The 15152-nt window shown below is 40.7% G+C and overlaps 1 protein-coding gene across 1 annotated transcript in view; it reads left to right on the top strand.

Annotated features, from left to right (window-relative positions):
- The window catches only part of ANKMY1 (ankyrin repeat and MYND domain containing 1), a 42149-nt gene that overhangs the window by 20539 nt on the left and 6458 nt on the right, over positions 1-15152 (top strand). The window contains exons 3-12 of the mRNA XM_019474951.1: positions 1659-2095; positions 3148-3364; positions 4178-4342; positions 5793-5851; positions 7293-7464; positions 7942-8082; positions 10808-10969; positions 11671-11778; positions 13609-13740; positions 14603-14716. Coding sequence (XP_019330496.1) covers positions 1659-2095; positions 3148-3364; positions 4178-4342; positions 5793-5851; positions 7293-7464; positions 7942-8082; positions 10808-10969; positions 11671-11778; positions 13609-13740; positions 14603-14716 — 1707 coding nt within the window. The remainder of the gene's footprint in view (positions 1-1658; positions 2096-3147; positions 3365-4177; positions 4343-5792; positions 5852-7292; positions 7465-7941; positions 8083-10807; positions 10970-11670; positions 11779-13608; positions 13741-14602; positions 14717-15152) is intronic.

The following is a 15152-nucleotide window of genomic DNA, read 5'->3' as shown; positions in this document are numbered from 1 at the left end:
TCCAGGTAGACCACATCCACAGCCTTTCCCTCATCCACTAAGCGGGTCATCTTGTCATAGGAGGAGATCAGGTTAGTCAAGCAGGACCTGCCTTTCATAAACCCATGCTAACTGGGCCTGATCACCTGGTTGTCCTGTACGTGCTGTGTGATGGCACTCAAGATGATTTCCATAACCTTCCCTGGCACCAAGGTCAGACTGACAGGCCTGTAGTTCCCGGGATCCTCATTCTGGCCCTGTGATGTGATACCATCTGTCCAGAGCTAAAAATCTGATGCCTGGAAAGTTTCTTATTCTAGTATCTAACGTATAAGATTTCAGTATTTATTCTCCTTCTTTGATGAAGAGCTTATTAGTTAGACAGTATTCTCAAAAGTCGTATTAGGATGCCAGCAATATGAAACTGGAAAAATACTGCATTTTAAGAAACTGTGGAGATAGACAGCAATCTGAAGTGTCCAGGTAGCTAGTTGTCTGTTTTGCATCATTTTCAGACCTAGTGTTTCTAGTAGAAGCTAGAAATCTTGTTTTCTAACAGCTTGCAGTCCTTCTTTGTTTTCTTACAAGTTATATCTGAAAAGTCCCAAGCGTAGGGGAACACCACCCACCCATTCCTACTGATCCCTGGGTATCTCTGCAATTCATCAAATAATCTAAAACATATAGGGAAACAACATAACAGTCTCTGCATTGAGGAGGTTATCAACAAGAACATAGCATTCTTGCTGAATATTGATAATGTGGCACTAATTATGGATTTAGGAGAGCTTTAATTTGAGTATATAATGTATAATCTAAAGCTAGGGGAAAAATAGAGAAGCTTCAGATCATAACCATACTCAGAATTTTATTCTTGCCAGTGGTAGCGCTTTTCTCCTGCTCCTTTATCTTTGTAGCTAAACAGCTCAATGTGAAGTTGCTAATTTTTGCTCTAAATAGCTGTTTTGAGGTTGTGATAGCTTAGTGTGAACCTGTCTTGAACCATATGCGTGATCCAGATATGCATGAGTCTGCTTAAATTTGGTAATGCTCATGCCTTACCTACCATAGCATCATGGCCAAACTAGGATACCCTTATAGGAAGACTAAAACTCCTGTCCTATAGTGCTTTATTTGCTACTGAGACTCTTCTGTTGGCATGTCTTGTCATGCTTGCAAGGCTATAGATATCCTAAATTTAGTTACCATTGTAAGAAAAGAAATAACTGTCATTTCCAGATTCTGTGTCTGTGCAGATGTGTGTCAGACGTGTTTGTTTTGATTAGGTAGGAAAATCTAGCCAAAAATCTGTCCTGTCCTGAAAGGTAGCAGCACGGCTGATGAATCTAAAATTGGTCACAGAATAAAATTAAAATTAAAGAATCTTGCTCAGGCCCTAAAACCATCAGGAAGTTTCATCTAAACATTACATCCCACTGTAGTTAAGTTTAGGGCCTTCCACTGTTCTTGTGCTGGAAGATTTGTGTTTGCTATTAAATGGACCAAAATGAATGTGCAGGCTTTGCCGTTCAGATTGGCTTCAGCAGTTACTGCTCTGTCAATAGGAAGTGGACCAGTAGGGCCAGAACCAGCCACATTAGTTTAAGTAGAAAACAGACTTTAATTGTACAACTTGTTTGATCTCTGACTGGTACTAATGAGTTTACTTGTTTCTTAAGGGGCTGTACAAATCTGATGAGCGATTTGGACCAGGGATTGAGAGCTATCCAGATGGCTGTCAGGACGTTGGCTTGTGGCTCAGGGATCATCTAATTAAACTATGTACTGAAGTACCTGGTTATTTTTCACTCTTGGATTATCCAGCACACTATAGATACATTGATGACAATTCTCAAAAGAAGTATATTTCAGTTGAGGAAGACCCGTTTCTCCGTAGCTATAAACATCTCCCTTTTGACGATAAGGATATTTTCCCTGAAGGAGTCTTTGCATATTCTCGTAGCACAGATCATCTTACTTTGACTCGCTCCTTCCTAGAAGAGTGTGATGCTTGGTATTTTCAGAACACCCCAAAGCTGCCTGAGGAAGACCCTTGGCCTATTGCAAATGTAACCCCTCTACTAGTTAGAATGCAGACGCATGTTTATAAGCACAGGTAACTGTTGATGATTTGTTTATTATGTATGGATTTTTAGAAATTATTATCCATGGGTGTTCATTATTTTCAAATTCACATTGCAGGATAAAAGCTGCATTCCAGATTGTTTTTTATGGCCTTGAGATTACAAGTTGCCAATGAGGATTTTTTTAAAAAAAGAAACAAACAACATATTCATCTCTCAATTCACAAATTTTATTCCTTTACGTTAAACATCAGTTTTATTCCGGTTACACCTATAAAAATAGTCTCAACTCATTAGCATGTCACGAGTTTCTGGAAATCTGGTTTTGAAAGGAATTAGGAGGCAAGGGCTGTAGAGACCTGTTCTGACCTTCCCTGTTCTGAGAGTGTAGCATCTTGTGTAGAGGTAGAAAGATGGAGAAGCAGAGTGCCAGATTTTTGAAAGCACTGAAAATCTGGCCAATGATACCTTTTTGTGGTTGTCTTGACTCTTGTTCTCCTTCAAGGTTATACAAAACATGCTGCAGCAAGTCTACAGCTAGTAGAACTGCCAACTGCATGTCAGTTTTTATGTAGCTCGGTACTTGTACGTGGAGATGCTCTTTGGGCCCACAGAGTATTTCCTTACTTGCTTTTTTGATAGGAACACAAGCTACATATGCATATTTTATAGTCATAGTTAAAGCAGATGATGGAAATTAAATCATAAACAGATGTCATGAGTGTGCATGATAAATTGGTTCATAGAAATATGTGGTAGTCAGATTTTGTTTTCTTATTTTAGTAGATATTTGGTGGCTGGATATTTTTTAACTCCTCTGTAGCTAAAATCTATATGCTGCTGCCAGCACCCCGTACACTGGTTTGCCTTTCTGCCATTAATGTAAGCAAGCTTACACTATCTGAAATAGTTCTTAAAATGATAGCTGGCCTTATTTTCCCATCTTGCTCACCAACATACTTTATTCTTGTTTTTGTGTTTTTTCTTTATGTGTTTCTTCTTGATGTGTTTTTTCTTTAATTGCCGTAGCGGTCTAAGAGTACCTAGCTGCTTAAATGTGCCGTACTGTTTTCTCCTTTTCAAGGCGCTGTCAAGCAGAGTTTACTTCAGATGTCAACCTCATTCTCAGTGGAGCCCGCAGTACTTATGGGCCTCCAGGCCCCAGGGAACTTGCCTCAGAGCAGCTAATTCAGAAGGCAGCAAGAGGAGACTATGATGGGGTCTATGCAATTCTGAGGAATGGACTTGCTCATCCAGACATAGCTGACAAACATGGATACACAGCACTTGCTGCTGCTGCTGTAAGACTCTAAGCATGACTCTTTACCACATGATGAGAAAATGCCTGGTATAGTAGGCTGGATTAAATTTTTCTCTTGTTTCATTACATAGTATGAAAGGAATGTTCAGTAAACAGGAAAAACAGAAAAGCGGTGTGGCATGAGTAGTATCTGTAATGACTGGTATCATGCCAAACCCCACGGTAAATAAATAACCTAAAAGAAGCCCCTTCAGTAAATATTAGAGATGATTTCAAATGTCAGGTTTGATTTCAGGTTATGATTGTGGAGTGGACTAGATCTATGTTCTTGGATGTGACCGTGCCCTTATTATTTTTTTTCCTAGTTGAAATCAGATTCAGACAGAGTTGTTTTGTTTTTGCTGAAAAGTGGTGGTGGCTAGAAACCATGCACGCACAACTTCAATTTCTGTAGGAGGGGGATGAAATCCTGCCCCCCCCCCTTTTTCTTCATGCCCTTTTCAGCTACCTCAATACTTGGCATTCATTGTAAATGGCTAGCAAAATCTAGATAATCATTTAGAATGCTGTATTTCTCCTGTAGCCATCTCAGTCACTTTTAGTCTCTTTCTGTGCATGAATCCTCACTGAATTCCTGTGAAATTCAGTAGTTAAAAATTAGCTGAAAAATGCATGTTCTGAACCCTGTAAGACATGGTTCAGTATTGTGTTTCTATTTTGTGGGAAATATAAATTTGAATTAGCTAAACAGTGTAGAGCGTCACTACTTTAAAACTGTCTTGTTAATTCGTTCCATGTCAAAATCTAGAAGTGTGTACATATATGTGCAAGTATGGATGTTTCCCCCCTACAGGTTCATTCCCACAATGATGTTGTCAATCTTCTTCTTGATAGTGGAGCTGATGTGAATAAGTGTAGTGATGAAGGATTATCTGCTCTCTCCATGTGCTTTATTCTCTTTTATCCAGAAGAATCTTTTAAGGGTAATATTGCTGAGAGGAGCTTGCACAGTTACAAGGTTTGTTTACTTCTAATCTAAAATGACAGAATCATAATGCATTATTTCCTCAAGCTGTAAGCTTTTTAAATTTACTGTGTATACTCCCTAGGACAAAGTCAGAACTTTTATGCATTTTGCTCTCTGAGGATGCAGAATAATCTCTACTCTCACTGCTAACTCCTAACTCAAAGGACCAAGCTCCAGTGCAGTTACAAGCTTACTCTGCAATTGAAATAAGGTGCTGTATCAATAGCAGAGATGTGAGGCTGTGTTGACTAGGTGTTTAGCACAATGAAGATGCAGTGGGGCAGTTGTTGGGAATTACAAAAGCATAAGCAGAACAAGAGGATGTAGGTGATTCTCCTGGTACTATGTAATCCTGCTGGCATCATGGAGGTGGCTAGTAAAAAGCAATTGTACTGTCAGAAGTCTGCTGATCCTTGGGGAGTGCTCACAAAGGAAGAGTCATATCCCTGGCCTTCCTCCTGCCACAAAAAGAAACACCTGCTCTGGTGTAGGAACACAATACACATTTTGTAAGAGTGCAAACCTGGGAATGGGAAAGAAAATGAAAGCAAGGGGGTCAGGAATCACCAGCCAGGATGAGAAAACAGATAAAAACGGGGTCTGGGCAGGAACTGTGTGGTCTTTGAAATGTTTCAGTGGAGTCTAGAAATGGAAGGGTGCTGCTGAGACTTTCACATGAGGCTAGACAGGCAGTGGCCCATGCCTTGAGGAAACTTGTTGAAAATTAAGTACCAAATAATCCTCGGTTGCTCTGAAGTCACTGTTCCAGTTCCAAGAGTATGTTCAAGTGGTGGCCCATTGCTAAAGTTGCAAGACTTTTATGGGAAAGGGAGAAGGGGAGTGAGAGAGAGCAGCTGCTCAAAACTGCACAGAAAATCAATGTGGAGCTATTACCTCTCATTCTGGAGGTAATATGAGGTAATTAGGAATAGAGAGGGGATCTTTCTGTGTTGGTTTGTATCTCTCACAGGCTCTGAGATTCTGCAAGGTAAATGTACATTGCTTTTACTTTTCCTCTGAGTTGAATATGCATCCAGATTTGGAAACATCAGCCTTGTAGATCCTAGTTCCAGATTCTCATGCAAGCTAATGCAAGTTGAAAATCTGTGTCTTGTTTTATTTCAGCAATTTTTTTTCTTTTAAGCTAGGTGATGTATACTGGAAGAAACTTTTAACTCTTCTAAACAAGTTTTAGACACCATGGAAGTTGAACAAGAAAAATATTCCCTTATTTTAAGAGGTTTTTTTTTTAAAAAAAAAAACAACCAAACTTAGTTACAAATTACTTCTAAATGATTTTCCTAACAGTTATTAACAAAATTCCTTTATCATTATATGCTGTACTGTGTCACTGTTCTGATATGTTAATATGCTGAGTCATGCATTGGAAGAAGAATTTTTTTTCATTTTTGTAACCTCTTTTTTTTTTTAAATCTTTAAGTGGAGTGAACAATCAGAATCCTCAGAAACAGTCAATGTGGCTGAAGGCATAATCTCAAAGTAAGTCTCATGCACTATAGATGGGAGACCAACTCTCATAAACGCTTTTGTATAAAGAAGGTAACAGTATTTCACATATTTCACAGAAGTGTGCATCCATTGCAGGGCAAGATTTTTTTTTTTGTTTAAGTGGGCAAATCTTGTTTTCATGCCAGTAGAAGCCACTCGTTTATACACTCTAACTCATGTCAGCAGTGGGCAAAGACTGCAGTTGAAAAGTGTAGTTCAAGCAAAGGACATCATACTTGAGCAAGACAAGATTTCTTGTTAGTGGAGTGTGAAAAGCTGCTAAGTATGCAATGGACACTTGCAGTGGAGTGTAGATGTGAGGAAGGAGAATATATTTGCTTTATTTCTTGAAGTCTTGACTACATATGAACTTGTTAGTTGTTTTCTGCAAGTGTCTGTTCAGCAGTGTCAACTGAAACGTAGTCCAACTATTTTGCCTTTGTGGATCTTTGAAAAGGCCACATTTTACTTTTTGCTTTGCTTACAGAGCAGTCACCAAAGATGACGAAATTTTTGTGTTGGGTTTTATGGCAGTGTAGGTTTTAATATCTTAAAACTCCCAAACTGAAAATTCCTGGTTGGCCTTCTGGCCTTCATCCCTTACATTTTACTTTTGTGGCACATCCTCCCACCTCCCATGATTCTTGCTGTCTGAAATATTGTGCATATTGCATGTTGTTTGTTGGAATATAAAGATTCATTGAATGTAGGGCTCGTGGGTAAAGCTGAGTTAATACCATGCCTGAAAAGATGAGTCTCCACTGAGAACACTTTGTGATGGAGTTTCTGGGTGATTTCCAAGTGCTGTTTGCCCTTTTTTTTTCTCTTTTTTTTTTTTTGGTGGTGTCAAGATTTTGGGGGGGGGAGGTAGATAGTTTGCCTCCATGGAAATGCAGATGGCATCTGGAATACACTGTCCTAGTCTAACATAGCTCCTGTTCCAGCTTTTGTTTAAGGGAAGCACTGTACCTTTGTTTTCTTGGAATGGGTGAATGAGGTGTGATTGAGGAAAGAATCTTCCAGGGAGTCTTCGATGGCAGGAAGGAGGAGTCTGTTTCTTTCATTAAACAAGTCTAAGACTAAATGTTTGCAAGTCACATTGAGTGACTGGTGGAAATGCAGGGAACCTTTCCTAGCTTCCCCTGTCTCCACGCAAGGGCTTTTCATGACCACAGGGACTGCTTTTGCATGCCACTCCTTTAGTTTAGAGGGCTGAGATACACTGGCAGTGCTGTCCCCTCTTCAGATCATAATGATGTTGCCTGGGTGGTGTAGGGCAGTTGTGATGCAGCCCTAAAGACTGCCATGTCTTCCCTCTGCTAAGTGACCGTTTTCATGTCTATTACCTGGGAGTCATTTTAGTCCACTAGCTTTTAGAGTTTTCTTGGAAGGTGCTAATAAATTATTCCGATATTTTCCATGTCAATTCTAGACGACAGAAGAGGTGGGAAACAATCCAACTGCTGCTTCGTCGAGGTGCAGATCCCAATGCATCCTGGGTCCCACCACACCTTCTGTTCTTTGCTGTTAAAGCTGCAGATGCAGAAGCAGTGAAACTCCTCTTAGAAAGGGGAGCCAGGACTGATGTGCGGCTTCCATCCAAGGTTTTACTGGATTATCATTCATAACGTGGGATTCTAGATGTGTACTGCAGCCTCAGTGCCCTACTGTAAAATATCCTGCATGTCAGAATCAGCTTTAGAATGGCCAGAAAGCTGTTTAAAGCGATTATCCCGTTCAAAGATTTTTTTTTTAGTAGAAAGAACTCAAAGCTCTTTACTCTCTAAGTATTTTTTTTCCTCATTATGTTTCCTGCTTGCCAAGCTTGTGAGTGGCTGGGGAATACTTGTGAAGCTGCTCCTCAAGTTGGTAATAGCTGTTGTGGTATTTAGTAGGCTTAGTGTCTGGGACCTTTAGTGTTCCACAGTCCTATAACTCTAGGCTCTAGGTTTATGGTGGCTGTTTGTGAGACACAGCATGTGGGAAGAGTGAGCTTGTATTATTCTTTGAAAAAATATTTAGCGCTCTTTAAGTGCTGCTTGTGATAAACAGGAGTCTTAATGCTATGTTTGTGTTTTTAGTTAGGGGGGTTAACTCCTCTCCACATAGCTGCCTCAATTCCTGGGGAGGAAGGGGTCCAGATAACACAGTATCTCCTGCATTCTGCCCCAGATCTGAATGCAAGGGCAGAAGATGGAAATGAGATATACGGTCCAGACAAGGTATGTTGCTTTTTGAGCTCATCTTCTTTCAGCTGTTGAAATTCAGATTGTACAGGACCTAAGCAGGGAGTTGGGATTCCTGCCTGCTTGATTTCACAGTGAAATCTTTGCATTCCACTGAAAGAACCTTTAAAAAAAAAAGAAAAAGCCACTTGAGGTCTATAGTATTGGGTTGCAGTAAACATATCCTTCTGTTTTTGGTGCCCCAGAACATTTTGCTATCATGCCTTATATAAGGCAACGTTTAAAAGTCCCTTGTGTGTAGTCCAGTACAAATGCCTGAAGATATGCCTGCAGAAACAGATATGTCTGTGATGGGACTTGCTTGTTTCATCTCCATGGAGCTGGCCTAACACTTCTTTTCTTTCCTTTCCTTATTTCTCTTTTCTTTGAACCCCAGCTGTCTCTGCTAGATTCCTGCAGCATTCTCTGTGCCTACAGGTTGCAGAAGATCAGCCTAGCAGTAGACTTTTTTGATAGTATAGCACTTTTTAGTTAGAGTTGCCATTTTTAATGATAATTCTCTAGTGCTGATGGAGCTATGTCAGTAACACGTGCTTTTTTCTGGCATTTGTTACCTGATAAATTACTTTAAGTTGTAGTAACAAAATCTTGTAGTCACAGAACAGTTGAAAGATTGGAAGGGACCTCTGAAGATTGTGTAGTACAATACCCCTGCTCAAAGCAGGATCAATTATAGCATGTTGCTTGCGATCTAGTCCAATTGGTTTTTGAGTATCTCCAAGGGTGGAGACTCCACAACTTCTCTGGGCAACCTGTTCCAGTGGCAATGCTTTTCCTAATGCAGCCTAGGATGCTGTTGACCTTCTTTGCTGCAGGGGCGCACTGCTGGGTCATGTTCAACTTGTCCAGCAAGACGTCCAGGTCCTAGTCTAGAAGGTTTTTTCCATCTGGTCAGCCCCCAGCACATACTGGTGCCTGGAATTATTCCTCCCCAGGTGCAGGGGAGGAATACAACAATTTCCTTTTGTTGAATTTAATAAGATTTTTCTCTGCCCAATTCTCCAGCCTGTCCAGGTCCCTCTGAAAAGCAGCACAACTGTGTGGTGCTTTAAACCACTCTTCCCGGTTTTGTATCATCTGTGTACTTGCTGAGGGTGCACTCTTGTCCCAGCATTGAGGTCATTAATGAAGACATTAAATAGTATTGGCCCTAATATCTGCCCCTGGGGTATAGCACAGCTGGACTTTGTGCTGCTGATCACAACCCATGATCCACCTCACTGTCCGATTGTCTAGTCCATACTTCTTCATCTTGTCTATGAGGCTCACTGAGGAGACAGTGTTGAAAGCCTTGCTAAAGTCAAGGTAAACAACATTCACTGCTTTCCCATCTTTCACCAAGCTGGTCATCTTATTGTAGAAGGCTATCATGTTTGTCAGGCATGATTTCTCCTTTGCAAATCCATGCTGACTGCTTCCAGTCACCTTCTTATCTGTAGTATGTCTGGAGATGGCTTCTCAGATTTTTCCATCAGTTTCCCATAGGCCGAGGTGAGGCTGACCAGTTTGTAGTTCCCTGGTTCTTCCTTCCATTTTGCCAGAAATGCAAAGAAATTCCTCAGAAACCTCCCCTGCTCGCCATGACCACTCAGAGGTAACCAGAGTGGCCTTGCAATGACATTGGCCAGCTCCCTGGCATACCATCAGGTCCCAATCACTTAAAAAAGGAGTTGGCTTATGTAACTAGACTGACAAAATTTATGTTGTCATGACAAGGACTAAGGTGAATGTCTGCAGGACAGAGAGATTTAGATGGCTTTGTCAGTTTGTATTTTAGTAGAATCGTAGAATCATAGAATCATTGAGGTTGGGGACTCTCTCAACCAGCGTCCTGAACAGGCCAAAGTCCGCCCTCCGGAAGTCCATGGTTGCGGTTTTGCTGGCCCCCCTCCTTACTTCACCAAGAAGCGAGAATTCTATCATTTCATGGTCGCTAAGCCCAAGACGGCCTCCGACCACCACATCTCCCACCAGTCCTTCTCTGTTTGTAAACAGCAGGTTGAGCGAGGCACCTCCCCTGGTAGGCTCACTTACCAGCTGTGTCAGGAAGTTGTCTTCCACACACTCCAGGAACCTCCTAGACTGCTTCCTCTCTGCCGTGTTGTATTTCCAGCAGACGTCCGGGAAGTTGAAGTCCCTCACGAGAACAAGGGCTAGCGATTGAGAGACTTTGTCCTTAAGTAGTAAACGGGAGAACTTAATACCTATTTATCAACAGTACTTAGTTACAGAATGCCCAGACACAGTGTAGGCAAGATTTACTTTCTCAAATATCACTTTTGTTTTTTATATTGATCTGGTGACCTTATATTCATAGACCTTAAATGAGTGGACATGTGAATGAGCTTGACTCAAGGCAGGCCCTTTGTGCCTGAAAGCTTGCTTCTTCCCTCCCACTCCCTACACTGTATCGTTTGGCCCAGTGAAAGTTAACAACTTCTCTCTCTCAAATTTGCCTTCCCTAGACTTCTCCACTGGTTTTATTAAACTTCTTAGTGTGCAGTGCAAAAGCAGTCTAGCAGATGAGACCTGAATGTAGAGAAGAAAGTAGGAAAAGGGTGGCTGTTGTTTTTGTGGGGCTGAACAAGTCTTGTCCATGATTGAGATCCAGACCAATGGGTGACCAGGCAGGTTTATTTTCTGTTAACTTGTCTTTAGCGTATGTTGCAAATGTGCACATCATTTCACTTAGATTCCTCAGCCTCAAGCCAGAGAAGCCAACTTGACAGGTGGTGTCACTTTGCAACTGAAAAATGAAGCAGGACCACCACAAGAGTACTTTTCCTCCTATAGTGGTCCTGTCCCTGAAGAAGGTGGAAGGAGTGCATTGCATATTGCATGCGAAAGAGAGGATAACAGTGAGGTAAGATCATAGCATCTGAGGCTCTGCTCATAGGGAGTAGTTCTAAGCTAATCTCAAATGACATAACTTGTCAGTGAAGACATTTCATCCCTCTGTAAGAAGGTGATTGAATACCAGCGATAAACTCCCTTTCTACTGATTTATTAGTGTTGTACTGATTAAAAATCTATTAGCACTTGAGGAAAAAACATTTCTTAAATCTTTGGAGTTCTGTTTGACAAGAGAAACTCCTTTAGTTGAGTTTCCATTGGTTAATTGGCCATTAACTTAATCATCCACAAGGCCAATTTGAAGTTGGACAGTCTTAGTTTTGGCATGCACTAACCTCTGTGCATTTGATTTTGTACTATAGTAACATTCTTCTAGCAGATTTGGGATGCATGCAGTTGGAGAAAAGTATTTGAGAGAAGTGACCTACTTCTTCAGAAGCAAACCTACACATTCCTTCTGGTGGCAGGATTAATGAGATTTGATAATCTGGTTGTGAAGAGGCTTCATGTATAACACCACTATGCTTGGGGTTCTCAGTCATGAAAAAGTGGATGTATATTTTTACTATAACATCATAGTTTAGATGAAGGTTTGAATGTGTTTTATGCTGCTCATTTTATTAATTATACTACTATTATTAAATTTAATATTAAAAAGTTAACTTTATTATGATCTAATTTTACCTTTTTTCACCACACTTGCCTACAAAGCATGCCAGAGATGTTATCTGCCTCCTTTTAATGCATCGGGCAAATCCAAACACATTGTGGAGTGGCCATTCACCACTTTCCTTAGCAATTGCCAGTGGGAATGACTTGGTGAGCATCTTTAAGTTCCTTCATTTTTTTGGGTGTACTTCTCCATTCATGTCTGCCTTCTGTGATGACAGCCAAACTACATAATGAGTGGTGCTTGCAATCATACATTTTCAGTGAAAATAATAAAGTTTTTACTTTTCTTTCAAGCCTATGGATATTTTGTGAGCCAAACTAGAGGAATCGTAAAGGACTATAGTATGAGGTAGCCAGAAATACTTGGGTAGGACTCAGAAGGGACTAACATTTGGAGAACTGTGTTCATTTTGTGAATCACAAGAACATTCAGTCCTCTTACAGGCTGCCTCCCTGCGTGGAGCAACCCAACCAAACACCAGAACACTTGCTTCTGGGTATAAGGCAAAAGGGTAGCCATTGATGGTAGGAAGCATGCTGTTCTATGAAAAGATTAATGATCAGTCTTAGAAAGGATTTGGTTGTAATGAGGCTCAGCACTCCACAGATGAGGCTTATAGTTCACACAGTAGAATTCCGTGTGTGAAGTTAGCACCTGTCTTCCCGAGCAGGGAGTGGACTCCCTTCTGCCCACACTGGGCCCATAACAGCAGGTCTGCAGCAGCCAGCATGGTGCAAGAGAAGATATGTAGCCAAAGCAGGTGATAAACCAGATGTGTCTGTGGTACTCTACCTCTCTTTGAATAGAGCTTGGTGTGTCCAGGCTCCTGGCTCATCTCTTTGTGGGAAGCAAGGCGGGAGAATGATGGGGTGAGAGTGGCACCCTGGCTCCCCATGAAGCTCAGCTGTTGTGCAGCCAGCACACAAGGTAATGGCAAGAACACTTGTAAGGGGGCAAGCGTGACTGACTCTAGCCTAGCAGTTCAGATAAGCTGAAAGGGGCAGGGCTGGAGTGTGATTTCTGCTTCCCTGTTTACTTTTCTCCAATACAAAAGCACACAAATAATCCAGAGAAGCATTCTCTTGGAAACACAGCCATTAGCAAAGCTGGGGGGGGAAATCCTTTTCAGTATTTTTGATGAAATCAACATTCTACGTTTTGTTCTGTCACTACAAAATTTATACTTTACATAGGATAAATGCTAGAACATAGTAGAAAATACCATTTTGTGTTGTTAGTCTTTAACTATATTCCTTTCACTGGAAGGGTATCAAACATCTATAAAAATAAAACTGGATGCAATATAATATGGAGCTAGAGTGTGGACTGTGGAAGGGGTTATAATAGAAATGGCTACAACTGCATACAACATAAAATAGACTCTGTATCAAGTGTTTGACCGTGAACCTTTTTCCTTACACTGTCTTCATCATTTTTAAGACAGTTTTTGTATTTTTCTGGGCAAAAGTGTTTTCTTGCAACACAAAAATTTAAATTTCATTATTTTGAATGAAATAGAAAGTCCCATATCCAAAAACTTCTACTGCTTCTCCCATCTTCTCAGAGGCTAACGTCTGATGAAGTAATGATCTAATAGGCTGTAATTGATCAACCTATCTAATCCTTATCTTTGTGGTAAAGCTTTTTTTTTAAAGAAATACACTTTATGAATCAGACCAGGTGATTTTTAAAGCTACCCTCTCATGCCTTTGATACTATTGTTTGGTAAAGTACTCCATGATAACCACTATGATTCACGCTAAAAGAAGTGAAAACTACTGTCTGGTGGACTAAATTTTTGTGTGCTACTGAAGCTATGACAGGTACTAGCAGATACTCCAAGTGTGCTGTGGTAAATACTGTAAAGCTTTAGGGTCTTGACTGATCTCGCTAGGGTCTCACTTTCCTGCTGTAGAACTGTCAATAATGGCTTCTCCGGTCACTAATTTGTCACATTTGCATATGCACATTTGCAGGCAGTGGTTGAACTCCTCAAACATGGGGCTGACCCAAATCTACCATTAAGTGGAGCAGTAAGAAGTGCCCTCTGTGCAGCTGTCAGTACGGCATATGAACAGCAGAGAACGACAGCACAGAGGATTGCTTTGGTGAGATAACATCTGGGTGTTTGTTTGTTTGGTTTTTTTAAACTTCAGAAAAAAAGTGGTTTTTGTCAGGTGCATTGAGTCCCCTTTCTCTTTAATGGGTAAGCTGATTTTTTTTTTCTGGAACAATTAATTTGTGTCTATTCCTAATACTGTTTGTTTCTGTCCTGAGGAACAGGGGGTTTGTATGGAAATCCATTTTCACGTTTGAGTAAAGAGGATGATAACCTTGTGTAGAAGAGGAAAAACTACATTAAAGTCAAACGGGATGGTTGTAGTGCCCACAGCCCTGTCAAATCTGACTATTACCTTGTTTATAAACACAGCCAGCATCCACATGAAGAGAGATGCATTGTGTTTGGTTGTTACTGTAAAGTGGTCAATACCACTTGTGATGAGTGCACTTTCTCATCTATGATGAGGTCAATGGCAGCATTTGGCCTTGTGAAAATTGGAGTTTTTCTCCTCATCCCAGGGAGCACAGGGCTGATCTCATTCAGAGTGGAGGTGAGGCAGGCTGCAGCTGAGGGGTCTGGAAGCAGAGGCAATTTCCCCGGCTGGGTTCTGTTCTGCCCCCTCCCTCATGAGTTGTCCCTGCTTCATTTGTTGCTGCAAGATTGTGAGGTACCCAGAAACAAATAGCAACTGCCTGCAAGAAGGTTTTACTTACAAAACACATTTAGATTTGACAATTCATCATCAGCTCTAAAGTGGCAGAAGAAATGCATGGTTCAGTGCACAAAATAGTCTCACAAATAGAGGTTAAGTTCTGATGATCAGTCCTGTCTCTTTAGCTGTGGTGTGAATGCAATTTTTTGGGAAGGTTGTCTTTTTGCTTGGATGTGTAATGATTTGCTTTCTTCAGGTTGATAAGCTGCTTGAAGCTGGCGCAGATATCCTTGCACCAGTTACTCTTAGGGAAGGACAGAGAAAAGCTGTGGGAACAGCTGTGGACTATGCCTATTATAAATATTATCAGGTATGACTTCAGTTCCCATATCTGAAAGTACTGTGCATTTGCATCTATTCAAATGCATGGCCTGTTGTGTCCTTATGAATTGTCTAGGGCCTTCTTCAGAAACCTTCATGGAAATCTGTTTTTTCCCTTCATTTGTTGTGAGACTCAGTTCAGCACCAAATGATATATTAATCACTTAAAGTCTGAATACCTCTAATAGTTTTGCCTGTGAAGGCAATCCTTGCTGTTATGTATTATAGTAAGATTCCATCCATAATCGGATTGGAAAGAGTTAATCGTAATCTTAAACCCAGGCATTAAAACCAAAAGTAATATGTGTTTCCGTGAAGCTACAATCAAATCAGGAGAAGTTATTATGGGTTATATATTATGGTAATTTTAGATATATTGTAAGCTATGATAAGACATTATTGATCAAACTTTAAAATAATGGATT

Source organism: Aptenodytes forsteri, unplaced genomic scaffold (genome assembly GCF_000699145.1).
Source record: "Aptenodytes forsteri isolate BGI_AS27 unplaced genomic scaffold, ASM69914v1 Scaffold494, whole genome shotgun sequence".
Lineage (NCBI taxonomy): Eukaryota > Metazoa > Chordata > Aves > Sphenisciformes > Spheniscidae > Aptenodytes > Aptenodytes forsteri.
Note: the sequence above shows the minus strand (reverse complement) of the source record. Positions and strands in the feature narration are given on the sequence as shown.